The sequence below is a fragment of the Hyla sarda genome, chromosome 2 (genome assembly GCF_029499605.1).
Source record: "Hyla sarda isolate aHylSar1 chromosome 2, aHylSar1.hap1, whole genome shotgun sequence".
In the NCBI taxonomy this organism is placed as follows: domain Eukaryota; kingdom Metazoa; phylum Chordata; class Amphibia; order Anura; family Hylidae; genus Hyla; species Hyla sarda.
In genome coordinates, this window is record NC_079190.1 from 59,880,912 (window position 1) to 59,907,872 (window position 26,961).

General features: G+C 45.6%; 1 protein-coding gene across 5 annotated transcripts in view; it reads left to right on the forward strand.

Moving 5' to 3' along the window:
- RXFP2 (relaxin family peptide receptor 2) overlaps window positions 1-26,961 on the forward strand; it is a 430,781-nt gene that overhangs the window by 373,209 nt on the left and 30,611 nt on the right. For all 5 annotated transcript variants that reach the window (XM_056561880.1, XM_056561884.1, XM_056561881.1 and 2 more), the window contains one exon: window positions 1,171-1,239. In XM_056561880.1, coding sequence (XP_056417855.1) covers window positions 1,171-1,239 — 69 coding nt within the window. The remainder of the gene's footprint in view (window positions 1-1,170; window positions 1,240-26,961) is intronic.

The following is a 26,961-nucleotide window of genomic DNA, read 5'->3' on the forward strand; positions in this document are numbered from 1 at the left end:
ACACAATCTGACAAAGTAAAACGTTTGTCAAATTAGGCGGAAAAATATAAAGACATACCATTATAAAATCTATAAACCTCTGGTTATTTGTGAAGAAGGAATTAGTACTACCTTATTACTTATACAGCTAAATGTATGCAACCTAAGGTGTGTAACAATTCAATCCAACATAAGAAGATCTTCATTAGACACAGATTGCTTGTAGAACTGTGTAGGATATTGTATATATATATATATATATATATATATATATATATATATATATATATATGTGTGTGTGTGTATAGATGTATATGTACAGAATACCTTGGGTTGCATAAGTAATTTGTTTAGTTTTTTACTTCTTTTTACATGTATAGTGCATTATTAGGGTTTTTGTGTATGCATTTTTTACCTCTTTTTGCTGATGTGGCAGGCAATGGATAGACACCAGTTTGGTTCACAAATGCACAATGATTTGATTTGATGATTTGCTCTGTAATGCAGCCTACATTTCCCATGAATCTTCTTGCTTTGACAGAGGCATTTGTTTATTGCACCTATTCATCTCCTACTCACATCTTAGGCTGTGTTCATATGCTGAATTTTCGACACGTTTTTACCGCAATTTAGATTTATTTTTTTGCAGCCATTTTCCAAGATTGTGGTAAAAATTATGTTTTTACTATATTTTGCATAATTGCAGCACAATCTCCTTTTTGCCATGATATAGGGAAAATCATAGCAAAAACAGGAAAATAAAAAAGCAATGTGTGAACACAGCCAAATGGGAGGTGTATAGCTACTATAAATCTGATCCAATAGAGATAGCAGATGAAGCTTGGAGGGATGGAGATGGGTCTTGGAGCTAGTAGGAGAGGAACTTGCTGGTGATGTGTCATCCTGTAATATGCAGGAAGTCAGAGTCTGATGTATGAATCCTGTTGTAACCAATGGGCACTGGAAGATTTAGAATGTCAGACAAGTGATCACATTATCAAATAGGAGTATTAAAACATATAGATCCAGCTGTCCTGAAAAAAAAAACAGATGGCACTGTAGGACTAGTTATGGTGTGTATGATATACCAAAAAAAATCCAAACCTAGGAGAGCTTATTAAATATATGGAGTGCTTTGGAAATTTTGGAAATCCTTCTATTAATATTTTTTTTCCCCTTCTCTTCATACAGTAATCTCAGTTGTAATCCACTATCGCTCCATATGAATCAATTTGAAACATTACCACATCTCCAATCATTGTAAGTAAACCTTTTGAAGCATATTATGCAGTGCATATACTGTATATATATATATATATATATATATATATATATATATATATATATTAGCTGAGTACCCGGCGTTGCCCGGTTTTTTCCTTCCTAATCCTTGTTGGGGAGGAAAATCAACAAAAGAGGAAGCTTTTGACTTCATATCCCATCCTCATGTATTGTTGTCATATCCCAACCCCATATTCCGTCCCCATATCCCATCCTCATATCTCAACCTCATATCCCGACCTCATATCCCGTCCTTATATCCTGTCCTCATATCTTGACCTCATATGCCGACCTCCTATCCCGACCTCCTATCCCGTCCTCATATCTTGTCCTCATATCCCGTCCTCCTATCCTGACCTCCTATCTCAACCTCATATCCCGTCCTCCTATCTCAACCTCATATCCCTCCTCATATCCCGACCTCATATCCCGACCTCATATCCCCTCCTCATATCCCAACCTCATATCCCGTCCTCATATCCCAACCTCATATCCCGTCCTCATAGCCCAACCCCATATCCTGTCCCCATATCCCAACCTCATATCCCATCCTCATATCCCATCCTCATATCCCGTCCTTCTATCTCGACCTCATATCTGTCACGATGCCGGCTGGCAGGTAGTGGATCCTCTGTGCCAGAGAGGGATTGGCGAGGACCGTGCTAGTGGATCGGTTCTAAGTCACTACTGGTTTTCACCAGAGCCCGCCGCAAAGCGGGATGGTCTTGCTGCGGCGGTAGTGACCAGGTCGTATCCACTAGCAACGGCTCAACCTCTCTGGCTGCTGAAGATAGGCGCGGTACAAGGGAGTAGACAGAAGCAAGGTCGGACGTAGCAGAAGGTCGGGGCAGGCAGCAAGGATCGTAGTCAGGGGCAACGGCAGGAGGTCTGGAACACAGGCTAGGAACACACAAGGAAACGCTTTCACTGGCACGATGGCAACAAGATCCGGCAAGGAAGTGCAGGGGAAGTGAGGTGATATAGGGAAGTGCACAGGTGAGAACACTAATTGGAACCACTGCGCCAATCAGCGGCGCAGTGGCCCTTTAAATCGCAAAGACCCGGCGCGCGCGCGCCCTAAGGAGCGGGGCCGCGCGCGCCGGGACAGGACTGACGGGGAGCGAGTCAGGTACGGGAGCCGGGGTGCGCATCGCGAGCGGGCACTACCCGCATCGCGAATCGCATCCCGGCTGGAGGCGGTATCGCAGCGCCCCGGGTCAGTGGATCCGACCGGAGCGCTGCAGTGAGGAGAGTGTAGCGAGCGCTCCGGGGAGGAGCGGGGACCCGGAGCGCTCGGCGTAACAGTACCCCCCCCTTGGGTCTCCCCCTCTTCTTAGAGCCTGAGAACCTGAGGAGCAGACTTTTGTCTAGGATATTGTCCTCAGGTTCCCAGGATCTCTCTTCTGGACCACAACCCTCCCAATCCACTAAAAAAAAGGTTTTCCCTCTGACCTTTTTGGATGCCAAAATCTCTTTGACGGAGAAGATGTCTGAGGAGCCGGAAACAGGAGTGGGAGGAACAGATTTGGGAGAAAAACGGTTAATGATAAGTGGTTTAAGGAGAGAAACGTGAAAGGCATTAGGAATACGAAGAGAAGGAGGAAGAAGAAGTTTGTAAGAGACAGGATTAATCTGGCACAAAATTTTGAAAGGACCAAGATAGCGTGGTCCCAACTTATAGCTAGGGACACGGAAGCGGACATATTTAGCGGAGAGCCATACCTTGTCTCCAGGGGAAAAAATGGGAGGAGCTCTTCTTTTCTTATCCGCGAATTTCTTCATGCGTGAAGAAGCCTGTAAGAGAGAATTTTGGGTCTCTCTCCATATGATGGAAAGATCACGAGAAATTTCATCCACAGCGGGCAGACCAGAGGGCAAGGGGGTAGGGAGGGGGGGAAGAGGGTGACGGCCGTACACCACGAAAAATGGGGATTTGGAGGAGGATTCAGAGACTCTGAAGTTATACGAGAATTCGGCCCATGGTAGAAGATCTGCCCAGTCATCCTGGCGGGAGGAAACAAAATGTCGTAAATAATCACCCAAGACCTGGTTAATTCTTTCTACTTGTCCATTGGATTGAGGATGATATGCAGAAGAAAAATTTAATTTAATCTTGAGTTGTTTACAGAGAGCCCTCCAGAATTTAGACACGAATTGGACGCCTCTATCCGAGACGATCTGCGTAGGCAAGCCGTGAAGACGAAAAATGTGTACAAAAAATTGTTTAGCCAACTGAGGCGCTGAAGGAAGACCAGGAAGAGGGATGAAATGTGCCATTTTGGAGAATCGATCAACGACCACCCAAATAACAGTGTTGCCACGGGATGGGGGTAAGTCAGTAATAAAATCCATACCAATCAGAGACCAAGGCTGTTCGGGGACAGGCAGAGGATGAAGAAAACCAGCGGGCTTCTGGCGAGGAGTCTTATCCCGGGCACAGATAGTGCAGGCTCGCACAAAGTCCACCACATCTGTCTCTAGAGTCGGCCACCAATAGAAGCGAGAGATGAGTTGCACAGATTTCTTGATGCCCGCATGACCTGCGAGATGGGAGGAGTGACCCCATTTGAGGATTCCGAGGCGTTGGCGTGGAGAAACAAAGGTCTTTCCTGGAGGAGTTTGCCTGATGGAGGCTGGAGAAGTGGAAATCAGGCAGTCAGGAGGAATGATGTGTTGAGGAGAGAGTTCAACTTCAGAAGCATCTGAGGAACGAGAGAGAGCATCGGCCCTAATGTTCTTATCGGCAGGCCGAAAGTGAATTTCAAAATTAAATCGAGCAAAGAACAGAGACCACCTGGCCTGGCGAGGATTCAGCCGTTGGGCAGACTGGAGGTAGGAGAGGTTTTTGTGATCGGTGTAAATAATAACTGGAAATCTTGATCCCTCCAGCAGATGCCTCCATTCCTCAAGTGCTAATTTAATGGCTAGAAGTTCTCGATCCCCGATGGAGTAGTTCCTCTCCGCCGGAGAGAAGGTCCTAGAAAAAAAACCACAAGTAACAGCATGCCCGGAAGAATTTTTTTGTAGAAGGACAGCTCCAGCTCCCACTGAGGAGGCATCAACCTCCAATAGGAAGGGTTTAGATGGGTCAGGTCTGGAGAGCACGGGAGCCGAAGAAAAGGCAGACTTGAGCCGTTTAAAGGCGTCTTCCGCTTGAGGAGGCCAAGACTTGGGATCGGCATTTTTTTTGGTTAAAGCCACAATAGGAGCCACAACGGTAGAAAAATGTGGAATAAATTGCCTGTAATAATTGGCGAACCCCAAAAAACGTTGGATGGCACGGAGTCCGGAGGGGCGTGGCCAATCTAAGACGGCAGAGAGTTTGTCTGGATCCATTTGTAGTCCCTGGCCAGAGACCAAGTATCCTAGGAAAGGAAGAGATTGACATTTCTCTATTTTGGCATAGAGTTGATTGTCACGAAGTCTCTGAAGAACCATACGGACATGCTGGCGGTGTTCTTCTAGATTGGCAGAAAAAATCAGGATATCGTCCAAATAAACAACAACACAGGAGTATAGTAGATCACGAAAAATTTCATTAACAAAGTCTTGGAAGACGGCAGGGGCGTTGCACAGGCCAAAGGGCATGACCAGATACTCAAAGTGTCCATCTCTGGTGTTAAATGCCGTTTTCCATTCATACCCCTCTCTGATGCGGATGAGATTATAAGCACCTCTTAAATCCAGTTTGGTAAAGATATGGGCACCTTGGAGGCGATCAAAGAGTTCAGAGATGAGGGGTAGAGGGTAGCGGTTCTTAACCGTGATTTTATTAAGACCGCGGTAGTCAATGCAAGGACGTAGGGAGCCATCTTTTTTGGACACAAAGAAAAATCCGGCTCCGGCAGGAGAGGAGGATTTACGGATAAAGCCCTTTTTTAAATTTTCCTGGACGTATTCAGACATGGCAAGAGTCTCTGGGACGGACAGAGGATAGATTCTGCCCCGGGGTGGAGTAGTGCCCGGGAGGAGGTCGATAGGACAATCATAAGGCCTGTGAGGAGGTAGAGTCTCAGCTTGTTTTTTGCAAAAGACATCCGCAAAGTCCATATAGGCCTTGGGGAGACCGGTTATAGGAGGAACCACAGAGTCACGGCAAGGGTTACTGGGAACCGGTTTTAGGCAGTCCTTGGAACAAGAGGGCCCCCAACTCTTGATCTCCCCAGAGGACCAATCCAGGGTTGGGGAATGAAGTTGAAGCCAGGGAAGTCCAAGGAGAATTTCAGAAGTGCAATTGGGGAGGACCAAAAGTTCAATCCTCTCGTGATGAGATCCGATGCACATTAGGAGGGGCTCCGTGCGGAAACGTATGGTACAGTCCAATCTTTCATTGTTTACACAATTGATGTAGAGGGGTCTGGCGAGACTGGTCACCGGGATGTTGAACCTGTTGACGAGAGAGGCCAAAATAAAATTTCCTGCAGATCCGGAGTCCAAGAAGGCCACAGTAGAGAAGGAGAAGGCAGAGGCAGATATCCGCACAGGCACAGTAAGACGTGGAGAAGCAGAGTAGACATCAAGGACTGTCTCACCTTTGTGCGGAGTCAGCGTACGTCTTTCCAGGCGGGGAGGACGGATAGGACAATCCTTCAGGAAGTGTTCGGTACTAGCACAGTACAGGCAGAGATTCTCCATGCGGCGTCGTGTCCTCTCTTGAGGTGTCAGGCGAGACCGGTCGACCTGCATAGCCTCCACGGCAGGAGGCACAGGAACAGATTGCAGGGGACCAGAGGAGAGAGGAGCCGGGGAGAAGAAACGCCTCGTGCGAACAGAGTCCATATCCTGGCGGAGCTCCTGACGCCTTTCGGAAAAACGCATGTCAATGCGAGTGGCTAGGTGAATGAGTTCATGTAGATTAGCAGGGATTTCTCGTGCGGCCAGAACATCTTTAATGTTGCTGGATAGGCCTTTTTTAAAGGTCGCGCAGAGGGCCTCATTATTCCAGGATAATTCTGAAGCAAGAGTACGGAATTGTACGGCATACTCGCCAACGGAAGAATTACCCTGGACCAGGTTCAACAGGGCAGTCTCAGCAGAAGAGGCTCGGGCAGGTTCCTCAAAGACACTTCGAATTTCCGAGAAGAAGGAGTGTACAGAGGCAGTGACGGGGTCATTGCGGTCCCAGAGCGGTGTGGCCCAAGACAGGGCTTTTCCAGACAGAAGGCTGACTACGAAAGCCACCTTAGACCTTTCAGTGGGAAACTGGTCCGACATCATCTCCAAGTGCAATGAACATTGGGAAAGAAAGCCACGGCAAAATTTAGAGTCTCCATCAAATTTATCCGGCAAGGATAGTCGTAGTCCAGAAGCGGCCACTCGCTGCGGAGGAGGTGCAGGAGCTGGCGGAGGAGATGATTGCTGAAGCTGTGGTAGTAACTGCTGTAGCATAACGGTCAGTTGAGACAGCTGTTGGCCTTGTTGCGCTATCTGTTGTGACTGCTGGGCGACCACCGTGGTGAGGTCAGCGACAACTGGCAGAGGAACTTCAGCGGGATCCATGGCCGGATCTACTGTCACGATGCCGGCTGGCAGGTAGTGGATCCTCTGTGCCAGAGAGGGATTGGCGTGGACCGTGCTAGTGGATCGGTTCTAAGTCACTACTGGTTTTCACCAGAGCCCGCCGCAAAGCGGGATGGTCTTGCTGCGGCGGTAGTGACCAGGTCGTATCCACTAGCAACGGCTCAACCTCTCTGGCTGCTGAAGATAGGCGCGGTACAAGGGAGTAGACAGAAGCAAGGTCGGACGTAGCAGAAGGTCGGGGCAGGCAGCAAGGATCGTAGTCAGGGGCAACGGCAGGAGGTCTGGAACACAGGCTAGGAACACACAAGGAAACGCTTTCACTGGCACGATGGCAACAAGATCCGGCAAGGAAGTGCAGGGGAAGTGAGGTGATATAGGGAAGTGCACAGGTGAGAACACTAATTGGAACCACTGCGCCAATCAGCGGCGCAGTGGCCCTTTAAATCGCAAAGACCCGGCGCGCGCGCGCCCTAAGGAGCGGGGCCGCGCGCGCCGGGACAGGACTGACGGGGAGCGAGTCAGGTACGGGAGCCGGGGTGCGCATCGCGAGCGGGCGCTACCCGCATCGCGAATCGCATCCCGGCTGGAGGCGGTATCGCAGCGCCCCGGGTCAGTGGATCCGACCGGAGCGCTGCAGTGAGGAGAGTGTAGCGAGCGCTCCGGGGAGGAGCGGGGACCCGGAGCGCTCGGCGTAACAATATCCCGTCCTCTTGTCCTGACCTCACATCTCGTCCTCATATCCCATTCTTATATCCCGTCCACATATCCCAACCTCATATCCCGTTCTCATATCCCGTCCTCATATACCGACCTCATGTCCCGTCCTCATATCCTGACCTCATGTCCCGTCCTCATATCCTGACCTCATATCCCGTCCTAATATCCCGACCTCCTATCCCATCCTCATATGCTGTCCTCATATCCCGACCTCATATCCCGACCTCATATCCCGTTCTTATGTCCCATCCTCATATCCTGTCCTCAGGTGGGACTGATTTGTGATGAAGATATTGTAAGCTGAAAATAGAGGGGGACTTGGCTTTGTGGGACTGAGCGTGATTTGCAATCCAGACCAATGCACAAAAAGGGTAGAGAATAATAGGGGTGGGGATTAAATAGTGGGCGTTTCTTTGTGAGATGGGATGTGGCTTGCAAGCCGGACTGACACATTCACCAGGAGATGCAGAGCGGAGCTTGTGGAGTAAGGTATTGGAAGTCCCATATACTTGCATGGGACTTGAAACAAAAACCCATCTTTTATGTAAGGGTGTAGGTAAGGGTTAATTTAACTATCAAATATTTTCATTTGACATATAAGTAATGTGTGTACCAGGTATTATTGAAATATCTCCAGCCGTACGGAAGTTATGTGGGGACATACATTTCCCATAGATTTGCATGGGACTTTAAAGAAAAACCCAGACCCTCACAAATGGGGGTAGTTAAGGGTTAAATTAACTATCCTATATTTTACGTGGACATATAAGTAACATGTGACCAAGTATTATTGAACTATCTCCAGGCGTTTGGAAGTTATGCAGTAACATATATTTCTCATAGACTTGTATAAGACTTTAAACAAAAACCCTGACACTGGCACATGGGGTTAAATGGAGGAAAAGGGTTAAATTACCTATCCTATGTTTGTTGTTGACATATAAGTAACATGTGTGCCAAGTTTCATATTAATATCTTTAGCTGTTTGGACGTGATGCTGGAACATACACACACATTGGGGGAGATTTATCAAAACCTGTCCAGTAATCTGATTGGTTGCTATGGGCAACTCAGCAACTTTAGACAGGTTTTTATAAATCTCCCCCATTTAGTTCTATATATATATATATATATATATATATATATATATATATATATATACTAGCTGAGTACCCAGCGTTGCCTGGTTTTTCCTTCCTAATCCTTGTTGCGGAGGGAAATCCACAGAGGAAGCTTTTGACTTCCTATCCCGTCCTCATATATTGTTGTCATATCCCAAACCATATCCCGGCCTCCTATCCCGACCTCCTATCCCGACCTCCTATCTCGACCTCCTATCCCAACCACTAACCTACAACTAGCACAAAATGAGTATAGAGATCAAAATAAATGTCAAAAATACAAAACTTTATTGCACATGAATTACAAATACAGGACCCACACAATTAAAAGAACCCACCCTTAATACCAACCCCACAAACAAGGCAGGGGACAGCTCATCTATGGACTCTAGTGCTCATCAAACAGTGCAATAGTAACAGAATTGTGGAAAATAATATGGTCATGTATCATTACCTAAGGTTGTCATGCTGAGTTGCCGAGTCCTTCAAGATCGCTGTACCCCCCGCCACGTGTTTTGTAGTCTTCCTCAGGACCTCCTGAGGTTTAAATGATCTTTATTAACTTTTTTTTTAACTTTTTTTTTTTTGCAATGTTATAGCAAATCCCCCCCCCCCCCCCCCTTGGTGGCCATTTCGCTGCACATATCGATCTCATACACAGATCATTGCCGTGTATTGACATGGCAAAGATCAGTGTAACCGGCGATCGTGCTCAAGCCTGGATTCCAGGCTTGGAGCAATCAATCGCCGATCGGATGCGACGGAGGCAGGTGAGGGGACCTCCGCTTGCGTTCTACCTGATTTCACCACGATGGTCCCGATCAGCCCGACTGAGCTGCTGGGAAGCTTTTACTTTCTTTTTAGATGTGGCAATCAATGATTTGAATGCCGTGTCTAAAGGGTTAATAGCGCACGGCACAACGATCGGTGCCGCACACTATTAGCCTAGGGTCCCGGCTGTCATTAGCTGCCAGGACCTACTCGGTATGACGCAGAGTCATAGCGTGACCCCATGTTTTATTCCGGGACCGGGCGACCTGCGTCCATAAGAGGTTAAAATAAGGAAATAATGAAAGATACAGTGAACAGTCAAAGGTAAAGGAAAGTGTTGTGGTGTATACAATAACTTACCTAAAGACTTGAACAATATAATACATATCTGCTTGCTTCCTACAAATTCAAGACCTGTTAAAAGGAGTTGGATAAATCTATATATATTAAACTCAATGGGGGACATGTATCAAAGAATTTACACAGTTTTTGTGTGTAAATTCTTGCGCAAAATGTTGCGCAAGCTTTTAATTTTTTTACTTTTTTTGCGTACATTCTGACATTTCCTCCTGATGTCGCGATATGGGGTACCTTGGAGTGATATCTATAGTAGGCACGGATTTATTAACTGTGTACTTTTCCTTTACAGCCCCAAATTTTCCGCAAGTACCTTTTTTTTAACACAAATATAAGCCGTCTTGGACTGCACTTAGCTAGATGCTCTAAATCATCCATGTCATTTTTCAGAGCGGATTGCGGAGATTACTCTGCTTCTGCCACTAAACAGATTATCTCTGTGATACTTAAAATCTTTCCATGTACCTTTTAATAACAATGTAATGATTATGGACACTTGTGATCACCCTTTCACCCGCAGTCTAACCCGATACACCCGATAATACACCGGGTTATAGTGCGGGTGAAATACTTTCCAACACAGTTCAGACTTCACACTGTGTAAAATTCAAACTCCCCGCTGTTCTTGATGAGTGCAGGAGAATGTGTTATAGTCCAAGGGCAGAGGGGCAGATCACAGCAGGTCATTCTGCAGAGACCCGCTGCAATCCGCATTTATTAACTTAGAAAGCCGGCGGCACATGCGGCTCCACTACACTGCCCGCGGCTCCGGTATACACTGTCATAATTCATAATCCCTGCCGCCGGGATACAGAAGCTCTGATTGGTCAATAGCTATCCGCCAATCAGAGCTCCCCTCTCCCGGCGGGGATTATGAATTATAAGAACTGTATATAGGAGCTGGCGGGCAGTGCAGTGTAGCCGCATGTACCGCTGGCTTGTATAGTTAATGAATGCGGATCGCAGCAGGTCTCTGGAGAATGATCTGCTGCGATCTGCCCCTCTGCCCTTGGAATACTACCCCTATCATGAGTCTGTCCCATGATGGGAGTAGTTGTAGTATCGCAGCGCTGAGGGATGGCACTTGCACATCCCCCGGCTGTGGGACTTTATAGGACTAATAATCCCATCATGGACAGACTCTGCCCATGATGGGAGTTGTAGTCCAGGGGCTGAGGTGCAGATCGCACTGGGTCATTCTGCAGAGACCCGCTGCGATCCGCATGTAAGTTAGGAAGCCGGGCGGTACATGCTTCTACATCGCGCTGCCCGCGGCTGCTATATACACTGACATAATTCATAATCCCCGTCGGGAGACGGGAGCTCTGATTGGTCAATAGGTATTCTCCAATCAGAGCTCCCGTGTTCCAGCGGAAGCGATTATGAATTATGACAGTGTATATAGAAGCCGCAATGTAGACGCATGTACCGCTTAATAAATGCGGATCGCAGCAGATCATTCTCTGAACATCCGCTGCGATCCGCATTTATTAACTATACAAAGTGGCCGTACATGCGTCTACATTGCGGCTTCTATATACACCTGTCATAATTCATAATCGCTGCCGCCGGGAGAAGGGAGCTTTGATTGGTCAATAGCTATTCTCCAATCAGAGCTCCCGTGTTCCGGCGGCGATTATGAATTATGACAGCTGTATATAGAAGCTGCAATGTAGACGCATGTACCGCCGCTTTGTATAGTTAATAGATGCGGATCGCAGCGGATCTCCAGAGAATGATCTGCTGCGATCCGCCTTTAAGTTAACCAGCCGGGTGGTACATGCGTCTACATCGCGCTGCCCGCGGCTTCTATATACACTGTAATAATTCATAATCCCCGCCGCCGGGACACGGGAGCTCTGATTGGAGAATACCTATTGACCAATCAGAGCTCCCCTGTCCCGGCGGGGATTATGAATTATGACAGTGTATATAGAAGCCGGTGGTAGCGCGATGTAGACGCATCTACCGCCCGACTTCCTAACTTAAATGCGGATCGCAGCGGGTCTCTGCAGAATGACCCAGTGCGATCTGCACCTCAGCCCCTGGACTACAACTCACATTATGGACAGAGTCTGTCCATGATGGGAGTAGTAGTCCTAAAAGTCCTGCAGTCGGGGAATGTGCAAGTGCCATCCCTCAGCGCTGGGGTACTACAACTACTCCCATCAAGGGACAGGCTCTGTCCCATGATAGGAGTAGTAGTCCAAGGGCAGAGGGACAGATCTCTGTTCACATTATGCTTTTTGCATAATGGGAACAGAGCAGTGTGTTCCCAAACAGGGAGACTCCAGCTGTTGCTTAACTACTGCCCCCCATGATGGGAGTTGTAGCTTAACAACAATTGGAGGCTCCCTGTTTAGGAACACACTGCATTATGTGCGCTCTTCCCAGGGGTGAGCACAAAAAATGTACTAACCCATATTTCTTGTTTTTCTTTTCTTCTCATTTCAGATACGTGAATGCGGAGGACTACGTCAGATTCGGTGGACTGCGACGATGACCAGCATTTTTTTTTTTATTTCAATAAAATGGTTAACGAGGGCTGTGGGGGAGTCAATTTTTTTTAAATACATTTTTTTTATTAATGTGTCGTGTTTTTTATAATTGAATTTTCAGGGTTAGTAGTGGAAGCTGTCTTATAGATGGAATCCATTACTAAGCCAGGGCTTAGTGTTAGCCCCAAAATCAGCTAGCGCTGACCCCCAATTATTACCTCGGTACCCACCGCCACAGGGGTGCCGGGAAGAGCCGGTACCAACAGGCCCGGAGCATCAAGAATGGCGCTCCTGGGTCTAGGCGGTAACAGGCTGGCGTTATTTAGGCTGGGGAGGGCAAGTAACAATGGTCCTCGCCCACCCTGGTAACCTCAGGCTGTTGCTGCTTTGTTGGTATCTGGCTGATACTAAAAATAGGGGGAACCCTATACGTTTTTTTTTTTTTTATATATAAATAAATAAAAAAAAGTGTGTGGTTCCCTAATTTTTCCAGTATCAGCCAGATACCAACCAAGCTGCAACAGCCTGACATTACCATGGTGGGCAAGGACCATTGTAACTGGTCCTCCCCAGTCTAAATAACGCCAGCCTGTTACCACCTAGGCCCAGGAGCGCCATTTTTGACGCTCCGGGCCTGTTGGTACCGACTCTTCCCGGCACCCCTGTGGTGGGTAATAATTGGGGGTTAGCGCTAGCTGTTTTGGGGGCTAACGCTAAGCCCTGGCTTAGTAATGGATTCCATCTACAAGACGCCTTTCACTACTAAGCCTGAAAATTCAATTATAAAAAACACAACACATTGAAAAAAAATTTTATTAAAAAAAACACTCCCCCACAGCCCTCATTAACCCTTTTATTGACATTTTTTAAAACGCTGTTCATCGTCGCAATCCACCAAATCTGACATAGCCCTCCGCATTCACGTATCTAAATTTTCAAAGAAAAAAAAACAACAAAAAGTTTAGTACATTTTTTTTTTTCCACACACCAGCAAAAATGCAAGTAAAAAACGCAAGAAAAACTGACAAAACACAGGAAAAAGCTGTGACAGTTTTTCTGGCGTTTTTTGCTGATGGACAAAAAACCTCAATGGAATCCTGGCCTCAAAGCAATAGAACAAAATCCCTACGTCCAGTGAGGTAGAGAAGGAGTGTACTGTAGAGCGAGCGGGGGCGTTTCAATATTTGCACAAGATTTATCAAAGGAGTGTACAGCCTTAGTAAATTCTGAGCAAGAGTGTACAATAGACAAGAAGTGTAAAGGGGTAGAACTGTGTTTACAATAGACACATAATGATACATGTCCCTCATGTGTATGTATATGTATGTGTGTGTGTGTGTGTGTGTGTGTGTGTGTGTGTGTATGTATGTGTGTGTGTGTATGTTCCAGCATCACTTCCAAACGGCTAAAGATATTAACATGAAACTTGGCACACATGTTACTTATATGTCAACAACAAACATAGGATAGTTAATTTAACCCTTACCTACCCCCATTTGTGAGGGTTAGGGTTTTTGTTTAAAGTCCAATGCAAATCTATTGTAAATTTATGTTCCAGCATAACTTCTGTACGGCTGGAGATATTTTGATAATACTTGGTCACATGTTACTGATATGTCAAATAAAAATATATAATAGTTAAATTAACCCCTAACCTACCACCATATGTGAAGGATGGGGTTTTTGTTTCAAGTCTCCTGCAAGTATATAGGACTTCTGGTGCCTTACTCCACAAGCTCCACTCTGCATCTCCGGGTGAATGCGTCAGTCACTGGCAAGCCACACCCTCCCCGCATTCCATGCCCCATCTTGCAAAAACATGCCCACCCTTTAAGCCACAACTCTTTTATTTTCATCTTACAATATCTTTACCACAACTCAGCCCCACCTAAGGATGGGAGATGAGGATTAGAAATGAGGATTAGATATGGAGGCAGGATATTGGGACAGGATATGAGGTCGGGTCTTTGAGGTCAGGATATGATGTCGGGGTATGAGGACGGGATATGGGGGCGGGATATAGGGATGGGATATGGGGTCGGGATATGAGGACAAGATATGAGGACAGGATATGGGGACGAGATATGAGGTCGGGATATGAGGACAGGATATAAGGTCGGGATATGAGGACAAGATATGAGGACGGGATATGAGGATTAGATATGGGGACAGCATATGGGGATAGGATATGAGGTCGGGATATGAGGACGGGATATGAGAACGGGATACGAGGTCGAGATATGAGGACAAAATATAAGGACAGGATATGAGGTCAGAATATGAGGAGGGGATTTGGGGTTGGGATTTAAGGACAAGATATGAGGACAAAAGCTTCCTCCTTTGTTGCTTTTCCTCCCCCACAAGGATAAGGTAGGAAAAACTGGGCAGCGCCAGGTACTCAGCTAGTAGACTAAATATAAACAACCTAAATAAATAAATGGTTGCATAGATAAAAATTCTATTCCATTGTATCCTGAATGTTTAAAAATTTTAGGTCTGATAAATAATTAATTAATGGTGATAATTTAATACAAATAAATAAATATTTTTCGTGGTGTTCACATGCCGAGTCTGAATGACGACAGTAGAATGATCAGGATCTGCATGATCCAAAATACTAGCTCTGTTGAAAAATCCTTATTCAATTTCCTGTCCTTTCAAACTGATTTGCATGCATCAATAGTACATGCCAATATTAGAAATTCTGTAATATATCTTATCAGAGAAATATGCTTCTTTCTGCACTTACAAGAATGCTCCCCCTTCACTTCTTATCTGCTCATCACTAACAAAAATCCACCTCTGCAGAGTAAACACAGGTTTGCAGCTGCACTGAAATCAGGTTACACTGCCCATATAAGTCTATTTAGAGGGGAGGGGCCAAGAGGGATGAGAAAAGAGGAGAGAAAATGAAGGCACACCAATTCTGCAGGCTTTCTGTCTCAGAAAAAGGGTTGTATTTACAGATTACAGTGCTCAGTACTACTTTATATGTTTCTGCAACATCTGAGGGTTTGCTACAGAGAGGTAGGAACACGGGATCCCGTGGTTTCTGTATGTATATAGTGCAGAGTTTCCCACCCAAACTACAACTCTGGAAGCACCCTGGTTAGGCAAACACCGAAATAGTGTATGGGAACCATCACATGGGCTTGTCTCATTCACTTTGAAGCGAGGCTGAGGCAAAGCTAACACAGAAATGGAGCCTGCAGGGGTAACGCAATAAATGTTTTTGCAATACAGTTCCCGTATATGTTCTCAATCTGAAAACCGCATGGAACCGTATTGAAAACCGTACGCATTGACTCTCCATTGAAAACCGTATGGAACTGTATTGAAAACTGTATGCATTGACTCTCCATTGAAAACCGTATGCCAAACGATGCATCTGGTTGCATCCGTTTTGCGTCTTGTACGGTTTATTGTCCGGGTGAAAAACCATAATGAAACCGTATACATTTTTTTTTACATTGGAGTCAATGGGAACCATAAAGAACCGTATGTGCGTACAGTTCCATCCGGTTTGCACCATCCATTTTTTACTTGGCACGTGCCCAGTGCATGCCCAAAGTTTTATTTCTTGGAATTTCTATCAAACAAGTGAAACCTTATTTATAACGGAGTGAAACATTAAAAACGTATGTGTTTTTTTTTCTTAAAAAAACGGATGCAACCGGAAATCAATTTTCAAACCATATATGGTTTTTAACCATATACTGGTTAAAATTTGTACACTTGTTTTGATACAGTTTTGTCCGGTTTTGAGGAATCCATTTTTCATCAAAAACCTGACACGGGAACTGTATTGCAAAAACGTGGTGTGAATGCAGCCTAACCAAGGGTGAAAATATCATATACAAGTTATATAATGACCAGAAAAACTTCTTATGGTAACACACACAGCACAGCTACATTTTAACTTTAGAGGCCTCAAAAGGCCAAAAAAGGCAATGGGGTTGGGCAATGGCGGGCTAGCGGCAGTTAAACAGTGAAGAGACCCTATGCAGAAGAACAGCAAGGAAGGACAGATGAGGCTAGTTCTAGGCTACGTGTTGGCGAACCTCACTGACAGGCAAGTAAGTGCTGTTTTTATTTCACATTTAGTAGCGAGCATTTTAATCGCGAATGGCTGCGCCATTTTGCCGCAAGTATTATTTTACCATGTGACTATTGATGATTAAAGGAAAACTGTCACATGTTTGGTCCCGCACTATCCACAGGTACATGTGGATAGTGCGGGAGACGCTGAACAATTTGAGTCCTACCTTGTCCGGATCCGCTGCGCCATTTGCCCGTTACAGGTCTTTTTCTGTGTATTAAAATTAGCACTTAACTGGCAAAGGCGGGGTTGCTGCCTTCAACTGCCACTGTGTTGTAACCGCTGCCCTGCCCACAGCACCGCCTGGCTAATGAATATTCATATATTGCCTTACTATGTTGTCTCATATCGACCGAGTCTCAAACTGCCTACACCCTTACTTCAGCGCTGCTCCGGACGAATGAAGCAGCGCTGAAGACCACTTCCGGGTGTAGTGAGAAATCCCGCACATGCGCAGTGGCGTCCGGGACTCGGCCGATATGAGACAACATAGTAAGGCAATATATGAATATTCATTAGCCGGGCGGTGCTGCGGGCAGGGCGGCGGTTACAACACAGTGGCAGTTGAAGGCAGTAACCCCGCCTTTGCCAGTTAAGTGCTAATTTTAATACACAGAAAAAGACCTGTAACGGACAAACGGTGCAGCGGATCCGGATAAGGTAGCACTCAAATTGTTCAGCGTCTCCCACACTATCCACAGGTACCTGTGGATAGTGCGGGACAAAACATGTGACAGTTTTCCTTTAAACTGCTTGCAGCTGAAGTCATTGAAAACCATACTGACGTCTTTCATATCATCTCAGCTACAATGTGAGAACCAAGCCTGAAGCCGGGATAATCCCCTTATTGTCTGTAAGTCATTTATTCATTAGATGAATGATCAGGTGTGAAAATGTGACAGCTGGAGAGGGGAACCGATACGTAACATGGTGAGCCACTGAACGCGCTATCATGGGGGATATGACTGGAATGATGGTGAGCTATGTAGAGGTTAAAGGGGTTATTCACCATAAGGTGATTTTAGTTCAAACCTGCCAGACAGTATTGGACATGCTTAGGAAGGATCTGTGCTTGTCTTGGGGCAAAATGGCTATGTTGTGAGATTACCATAATGTTGGGGCTTGCTTTTTGTGAACTGGGTATTTCATTTTGGATTTTGTTCTCAAACTACAAATCCCATAGTTCCACGTTAATAAGTTTGAGGTCACTTTCCTCCTACATATCAGCCACCCCACCCATTGGAAAACAAATGAGCTGCATTCCATTCAAATGATCAGTGTTTTCTAGCCAGGGTGCCTCCAGCAAATGATCTCTTTCCCACCCAGCAGTCGCTCCACCAATTGAAGCAGGGCAAGCTCCCTTTGTACACCTGTCTAGTGATTTCACTTTTTGACACACACTGCAACCTGGGAAAACCCGAGAGCTGAGTAATTCTGTATGCTGTTAAAAATAAATATTGGGGTGAAAATCACAGAAGAATTGTGAGACCAACGTCTCACACAGGTACAGACACTATATTAAGAACTACACTAATTTGCAGCACCTGTAGCATAGTCAAATAAAAGAAATTCCTGGAATACCTCTTTAAAGCAATCAAGCTGTGTAAAAGGTCCCTGGTATGTGTAAAAATCAGTTATCCTGAATGTGTATAGTGTTCCCAGATGGAGGAAATAGTACCTGCTATCGATGTGGCATCAAATGTGATTCAACTTTGTAACAGCAGTTCTAAGTCCTCCGTTCAGGCAGCACGCTTTTTGTGGGAGACAGCCTCAGCCGGTGGCGTCTAGACCAGGTAGTGCTGTTTAAAAGTCGGTCTCCAGCTTGTGACATCACTGTGGGAGCCTAAGAGTAGGGATGAGCGAATCAAATCTGACGAATCCTAATTCGTTACGAATTTCAGGAAAAATTCACTTCACAACGAATTCGAATATCACCGTTATTCGATCGCATGAATTGCTTCATTAAACTCCATTTAGTGCGGTTCAGGCTCCAGGGCATCTAAGATGACATCTCCACATGTCAGGACATGGGGCAAGGAATGCTGGGAAGGTGGGAACATGGGTACGCGGGATGACCCTGAATCACATGCAGCATACTGCCTATAAGCTAATAGTAAACAGCCAGTTAGGGTAAGCAGAGCATTAAAAGCCATAATCACCTGCTATTAGTACCTAATATATTGCATAGCGGAGCGTATTGTCCTCTATTAAGTGTAATCTGTGCGTACATAGGTGGTGTACCATTTTGTTCCTGTTAAAGTCTTAAGGGCCTAGTTACTGTCAAAGGCCAGCCAAAAGTACACACCTGCTACGGTTCTAGACAAATACTGTTTTAAGCATAGTGGAACGTATTCTACTCCCCTCATAAGTGCATACCACGTACATACATCTACGTGGTGTATCATTTTGTTCCTGTTATAGTTCTAAGGGCTTAGTTACAGTGAAAGGCCAGTCAAAAGTACACACCTGCTGGTGTTGTAGACAAATACTGTTTTAAGCGTAGTCTATGACCAGATGCGTTTCGGGGAGCCACGTCCCCTTTTTCAATGGTGAGGGTAACACTCAGTCTTCTTACCCTCACCATTGAAAAAGGGGACGTGGCTCCCCGAAACGCGTCTGGCCATAGACTACCCATAAGAGATTGGGACTAAACAGGGATGCTCCGCTACCCCAGCAGAGCCTGACACTCGGCTACCCCAGCAGAGCCCGAGACTTGCATTACTAATTAGCTGCAGATAGCTCCGGCATTCAGCTTTGGACCTCTGTCCTTCTTGCTTATTCTCCCCGTGCCGCCGGGGTATAGAAGGCAGAGCCCGGAGGACACCGAGCATTTGAAGAGCCGGTAAGAGGCACATAGTGCCTATCCTTTATCACCTTCTTTAACTTGTCCCCGTGCTGTCTGGGTAGAGAAGGAGTAACTTCGTGATACTGTGTGAAACTTGGTGAAGCTTCAGCGCTACCACGCGCATCTGCCTATTCTACAGACAGCCCTGCACAGACAGGGAGAGTGGGCTGAGTACTGGGAGTCTCCAGCGCTGTTGAGCGCTGCAACTACGGCCAATTCTGTGGATTTAATCTTCCAGTGCTATTTGCGCTAAATACCCTCGCTGAGACTACAATTCACACAAATCATCACCTATAACAAATAGGACATTTGCAATTTCCAGACTGTCCCACTGTGCTTACTATAGCACAGACCCTGTGTCCCAGCCACCTCATTAGTGCAATTTTAGCTAGCAATTGTCTTTTTATGTATTTTACATTTTATATATAATTTGCATTATATTGTGTGTTGTCCAAAGCAAGGGCCCTGCCAAGGACATCACCATTAAGTCATAAAGAGTATCATTGTTATTTTAAATGAATGTCCAACATTTAAATAAATGTCCAACATTTGACACAAACCTTTTTCTCTCCTATTATTTCAATTCTTCTGATTCTCTCATCTCTACCTAAGAAGGTCAAAATTACTCTGAGGCGTTTCAGGAACAAATGGTTTCCTTCATCAGGGAGATAGCAGTCCATTTCAGGCTAAGATATTATCTTTGGATTTCAGGAATTTAAGGGTTATAAAACATAAGACAATGACATGGTCAATGTCACTATATAAGGCTAATACATTAACAGTAGGAATTAAATAGCCATCCTCCCATGTGAATGATTCTACATTGTGATGGAGTTGTCCTGAATATCTTATGTACCTGGGCAGTGAAGTTAGATATTACTGTAATTTATCCAGATTCTGTGAGCAATCACTTACCCTACCATTAAGTTAGACATAACTGAATGCCCTGGAGGGTCTGAAGGCATTTGTGAATTATAGGCAGGAGATAGGAGTATAGTCATCTGGATGGATTGTGACTGATAAATGCTTTCTTATTTTTCATTTGGAGCAAGTGTAAAAAAGCATTATTCAAGAAAATGAAATTTTTCTTCACTGAAGGAAATGAATCTACAGTAATGCGAGTGAAGTATTTTGTATCTGAATAGATGTGCACGGATTCCTTCATATAGTTAATCGTACTTTTTTGCCATTGTGTGAAGATCTGCTGACTATATCATGAATTTATTTGCAATGTTCTGAAGGCTTGATGTTTCTGTGTGCTGAGATGTGTTTATTTAATGTTTTATTGTATCCATAAACCTATTAAACTATTTGGAAACAAGATTATAAAACGTATTGATAACCTGACCCTGGTTTTCTGTAGGGCAACATTTCTTTAGGATAGACATCATGTGTAGTTAAAGGGATTGTCTATAAAAACATTTTAACATTAAAAACTTCTCAGTGTGTTAGTAAAAAATAATAAAGAAAATATATGTACTGTGTAGTACCGCTTGTACTAGTCCTGCTGGTCACAGCTTTCTGTGCTCTATCCCAACACATAGGAAGTGTCCACTTAAAGAGGTGCTCCACTGGGGAAAAAAAATTTAAATCAACTGATGCCAAAAAGTTAAACAGATTTGTAAATGACTTCAATTTAAAAATCTCAATCCTTCCAATACTTATCAGCTGCTGTGTGCTCCACAGGTAGTTATTTTCTTTTTTAATTTCTTTTCTGTCTATCCACAATGCTTTCTGCTGACATTTCTGTCAGACAGAAAGGAAATTCAAAAAGAAAACAGCTATACAACAGCTGCTAAAAACTGGAAGGGTTAAGATTTTGAAATAGAAGTAATTTACAAATATCTTTTACTTTCTGGCATCAGTTGATAAAAAAAAATAATAATAATAATAATGTTTTCCAGCGGAGTGCCCCTTTAACTAGAGATGAACAAATTCGATTTGTTGAATTTTCTGAAGAAATTTGGTTTGGTCCAAATGTATTCGCGGCGAATCTCTATTAAAAATGGCTATTTCTGGCCTACAGAGAGCCTCAATAGGGGTGTGGAACACTTTGCCTTGCTGTAACACGCATACTATGTATGCTGGGTTAGTGAAACAATACTGATATTCAGTATGACATGCAGTTTAGAGGCGTTGCTATTAGAATCACTGTCGCAGAGCGGCACAATGACAGAGCCTGGAGGTGGCATCGGTATGAGGATAACATATAGTGGCTGAATGACACAGCATGGAGGTGGCGGCAGAAAGAGCAGACCATATAGTGGCTGAATGACACAGCCTGGAGTTGGCGGCAGCATGAGGAGACCATACAGTGGCTGAATGACACAGTGTGGAGGTGGCGGCAGAAAGAGCAGACCATATAGTGGCTGAATGACACAGCCTGGAGTTGGTGGCAGCATGATGAGATCATATAGTGGCTGAATGACACAGCCTGGAGGTGCAGCAGCATGAGGAAAATTTATGGTGGCAGTAGGAGACAGCCTGGAGGTGGCATCAGCAGCATCAGGAGTCCTGAAAGTGACCTGGTGACATAGTGGATGGCAAAACCAGTACCCAATGACGAAGGTGGGTGAAAAAAGGAGAACTTGGCATCAGATGTGTGGCATCAGGTGGGTGGCAGGATAAGAATAGTAGCTGACGAGTAACACTTTCCTCGAAAAAGGTGGAAGGGAACAACGTATTATCCATTGTAGCAGGTAGGAATAAAAAATTCCCCTGTAATGCCCTACTCTCGCCCTATTAATTACTTTCTTGGCAAGTGTTACTCGCCCTATAAAGGGCGGCCCCACACAGGAAACTCTCCCTATTTCCACCTAAAAACCCTGTGAAATTGCAGTGTTTGTAGGTGAAAATAGGGAGAGGTTCCTGTCTGGGGACGCCCTTTATAGGACGAGTAACACTTGCCAAAAAGGGAATTAATAATGCAAGAGAAGGGCCTTACAGGGGAAGTTTTTACCCCCACTGGTTACAATATACAATACATTGTTCCCTTCCACCTTTTAGAGGTCTTTGCATCACATCAATACTTGGTGGTGTAGGTGGCACATGTTTATTTATTTATTTTTACACACCTTTCCTTTTCTTAGATATAAAAAAAAGAAAAGTTAAGTTTTAGCTAATGCATATCCTCAATACTTACTTGTGGTCTGATGCGGAGGAATTTCTGTAACTGGGGAGCAGCACCTTAGATATGTTTTGCAATATTCATATTTGTGAAATGTTGGTGTGGCACCATGGTCAATCTACTCTGATGCATCAGGCATTGGTGGATGGAAATCCTGGCTGATCCATGCCTGATTCATCTTGACAAAGGTCAGTATCTCCACATTTCTTGTGGACAGAAGACTTCTCCTTGGGGTTACTGCTGCCACCACACCTCTCCCAAGCAGCCATGGCAGTGGAAGGTGAGCGCAGAGGGCGCCCCAAGTCAGACCTGCGAGAGGATGGACGATGGTGCAGATAGGCATCGGCCAACTTACTATGTAGGATGTCTCTTTAGTAGCTCAGTTTGTCCTCCCTCTCAGTGGGTGTAAAAAAGGCCCCCATTTTGTGCCGGAAGTGAGGGTCCAATAAGGTGGAGAGCCAGAAGTCATCCCACTGCGGAATGGTGACAATTCGGCAGTCACTATGCAAGCAAGTGACCATGCATCATGCCATTTGTGCAAGTGACACGGAGGAACTCCCTGCCTCCATCTCCACTGTATACTGCCACATTGTGTCGGGGTCCTCTGTCTCGCCTTCCTCATAACCCTCTAGCTCCTCTGGTTGCTCCTCCTCTCCTGTCAGATGACTAGAAAAACCACCCATCTCACGAAACCTAAACTGTGCTCCACTGTGCCCCTCCCCCTCCTCCTCCTCCAGATATAGGCGCCATGTCTCCAGTGCCCTGACCAGCCATCGTTTTCAACACGTTGTAGTAAATGAAGCAGTGGAATTACGTTGTTCATCCCGTAATCCTGTCGACTGACTAATAAGGTAGCTTCCTCAAAGGGCCTGAGCAAACGGCAGGTTTCACGGATGAGCTGCCACTGGTTGACATTGAAGTTACATAGGGGAGTCCCCCTATCCGCTTGGATAATCAAGAAATCGGTGATGGCTTTTCTCTGTTCGTATAGTTGGTCCAGCATATGGAGGGGGGAATTCCAACATGTGGAAACGTTGCAAATTGATGTTTGCAGCTCAAGGAGGGTGTGCTTTGCGGTGTACGAGTGGCTGAAGTGCATGCAAAGTTTTCTTCCCATTGTTAGGCTGTCTTGCAGATGGGGGGAACACTTCAGGAACCCTTTGACAACTAGATTGAGCACATGTGCATTGCGGGGCGCATGGCTCAGGCTTCCTTGTCACAATGCAGACAAGATGTTATTCCCGTTGTTGGTCACCATGGTTCCCATTTCTAGTTTTCGTGGAGTATTCGACTTCTTGATGAATGACTTCCCTGTTCCTCCCCTGTGTGACTCCGTTCACCAAGGCAAACCATTGTTCCTGCAGTGGAGGCTAAATCGCACACTGTCACAGGACCAACGGCCTGAGAGCAGCGTGACCTGTCCAAGTTGCTGTTGTGGCTGTGCAGGAACCACATTCACCCAGTGGGCCATAAAGAACATTTATTGTCCTTGACCGTAGTTGCAACTCCACACGTCAGCGCTGCCGTGCACTTTGGTACACAACGACAAGCTCAAGGACTGGCCCACCTTCTCTTCCACAAAATTGTGCAGGGCTGGTACTGCCCTCTTCACAAAGAAATTATGGCTTGGGACTCTCCACCTCGGCTTGGCTCAACCCATCAGTTTTCTGAAAGGTGCAGAGTCCATGAATTGAAAAGGGAGGGACTGCAGCACCAGCAACTTGGACAGGATCACATTCAGCTTCTGCACCGTTGGATGAGTGGGCGCATACTATTGTCTCTCAGACATGGCTTTGCCAATGGATTGCTGGTGGAATGACTGACTTGAAGTAGGAGGAGCAGGAGCATTTAGAGTGACAGAAGACGGGTATGACACACAGCTCCCTTCGGCTGAGGTGGTGGAGCCTTGGCTGGCTAAAAAAGGGAGTGGTGTGCTGCTGGGTGATGCAGAAGGCTGGACCACAACATCAGAGCCACAGTTCTCTCAGGCCTCATTATGGTGATGTTGCATATGTTGACGCATGGCAGTGGTGCCAACATTGGGACCCTGACCACGCTTCACCTTCTGCCGACACATCTTGCATGTGGCCATGTTAACCTACTCTGGATGCTTGATGAAAAACTGCCACACCACCGAGTAGCTGATTTTCCCACTAACAGTCCACACTGATTGACTGCTACTGCCGCGGACTTCAGGAACCCCTGTTCCACTACATCCCAGGAAGGTAGGCTGACGCGAAGCAGGTGGTCTCCCCCAGGCATGTTTGGCTCCTGAAATTCCACTTCTGCCACCACGCTGACTGCCAACCATGCTACCACCTTGCTGGCTCAGTTGCTGCCTCACGGGCCCCTTCTGCACCCGGCTCCCAAGTGCGATCGGCTTCATCATCATCGAGTTGTGTCTACAAGTCACTGATGTCCTCCTCAGGTTCCTCAACAGTGTCTGCTTCATTAGCCTGAACGCTCGCAACACCACCTCCCACGCCACTCTCCTCATCACTACTTGCCCGCCTACCAGAGGAAGCATAGGAGGTGTCCTCCACTTCTTGGCTGGGCAGTAGCTGCTGACTGTCCTCTAGTAGATCGTCCTCACTAAATAATGGAGGATACTTCTGTGGGGGAGGGAACAGCAGAGGACAGAGACAATGGGAGGACAGCAACTGCTCCCAGGCCATGCCAACAGGGTTGTGTCTGAGGAACCCACCCACTGTTGACTGGGGGTGTCAGATGTCACTTGTGATGAAGTGGATGACCGTGTTAACCAATTGATGATGGCAGATGGGTTGCTGGTCGAGACATGACGACTAGCTGAGAGCTCAGGCCTCTCGCTGCGACCCCTGCTGCCTCTCGCCCCTAGTCTGCTGCGACCTTTGCCTTATGATTTTAGGCCTATGCCCCTCCTCTCTGTATGTCCTGGAACTTCTCTGTCTGACATACTTAGTGCGTATATGAGGGAAGTACAATACGATCCACTATGCATAAAACAGTATTTGTCTACAACACCAGCAGGTGTGTACTTTTGGCTGGCCTTTCACAGTATCTAGGCCCTTAAGACTTTAAGAGGAACAAAATGGTACACCACTTAGATGTACATATGTGGTATGCACTTATGAGGGGAGTACAATGCGCTTAAGTGCTTAAGTGTGCTTAAAACAGCATTTGTCTACAACACCAGCAGGTGTGTACTTTTGGCTGGCCTTTCACAGTAACTAGGCCCTTTAGACTTTAACAGGAACAAAATGGTACACATATATAATACTATGTACAGCACCACTGCACACCAGCTTACAAGAAAGATATAGTGGAGCTGTAGAGGGTTCAAAGATGGGCAACCAGGGTAATAAGGGGAATGGGATGACTCCAGTTTCCATAAAGATTATCAACATTGGGGTTATTTAGTTTAGAAAAAAGAAGGCTTAGAGGTGACCAAATAACTATGTATAAATGTATCAGGGGACCGTGTAGAGACCTCTCCCATTATCTATTTATACCCAGGACTGTATCCATAACAAGGGGTCATCCTCTTCATCTTGAGGAAAGAAGGTTTCTGCACCAGCACCAGCACAGACGGGGGTTCTATACTGTAAGAGCAGTGAGACTATGGAACTCTCTACCAGCGGAGGTGGTCATGGTGAACTCTGTAAAAGAGTTCAAAAGGGATCTGGATACATGTTTGGAGAGTAATAACATCGCTGGTTATGTATACTAGATTAATAGGGACAGAACGCTGATCCAGGGATTTATTCTGATGCCATATTTGAAGTCGAGAAGGAATTTTTACCTCTAGTATGAGGGTTTTTTATGCCTTCCTATGGGTCAACTCAGTAGGGACTCATTAGGGATATAGGTTGAACTTGAAGGACTCTGGTCATTTTTAAACCTTATGAACTATGTTGCTTAGATGTACGTATGTAGTATGCACTTATGAGGGGAGGACAATGTGCTCCAGTACGCTTAAAACATTATTTGTCTACACCAGCAGGTGTGTACTTTTGGCTGGCCTTTCACAGTAACTAGGCCCTTGAGAGTTTAACAGGAACAAAATGGTACACCACTTAGATGTACATACAGGTTAACCTTAATAGAGGACAATATGCTTTTAGTGCTCTGCTCGCCCTAACTGGCTGGCTACTATTAGCTTTTCAGTTGTTGTACACACCATTACTGCAGCACACAGTCGCTGTGTACTACACCCAAAATTGCACTCTCTCTCTCTTAATCTCACTCTCTTCCCTATCAGTGCTTCTAGGCTAGATTTGGGCTTGAGGTGAATCACCACTGTAATGCACCCAAAATTTCCCTTTCTCTCTTAATCTCTCTCCCTTCTCTATCAGTGCTTCTAGCCTGGATTTGGGCTTGACATGAATCGCTGCTGTAAAAAAGCTTTTCTGTGCAACACACACTGCTGTCTGTAAAAAAGCATATTCAGAAACACTCAAATTTCAAAGCAAGGAGATTGGCCCTCATTTACTTAGAAAATCGGGTTGTAAGTCTATGTTGCTTTCTTACCCGACTGCTTTTTTCCCCTGGTATTTATTATTATGTCGCATCCTGTTTGTCGCACGTGAGTTTTGTTGGTTTTGGTCTGAGTTGTCGGGAAAAAATCCACAACAATTCAACAAATTCGGGTTGGAAACCTTTATAAA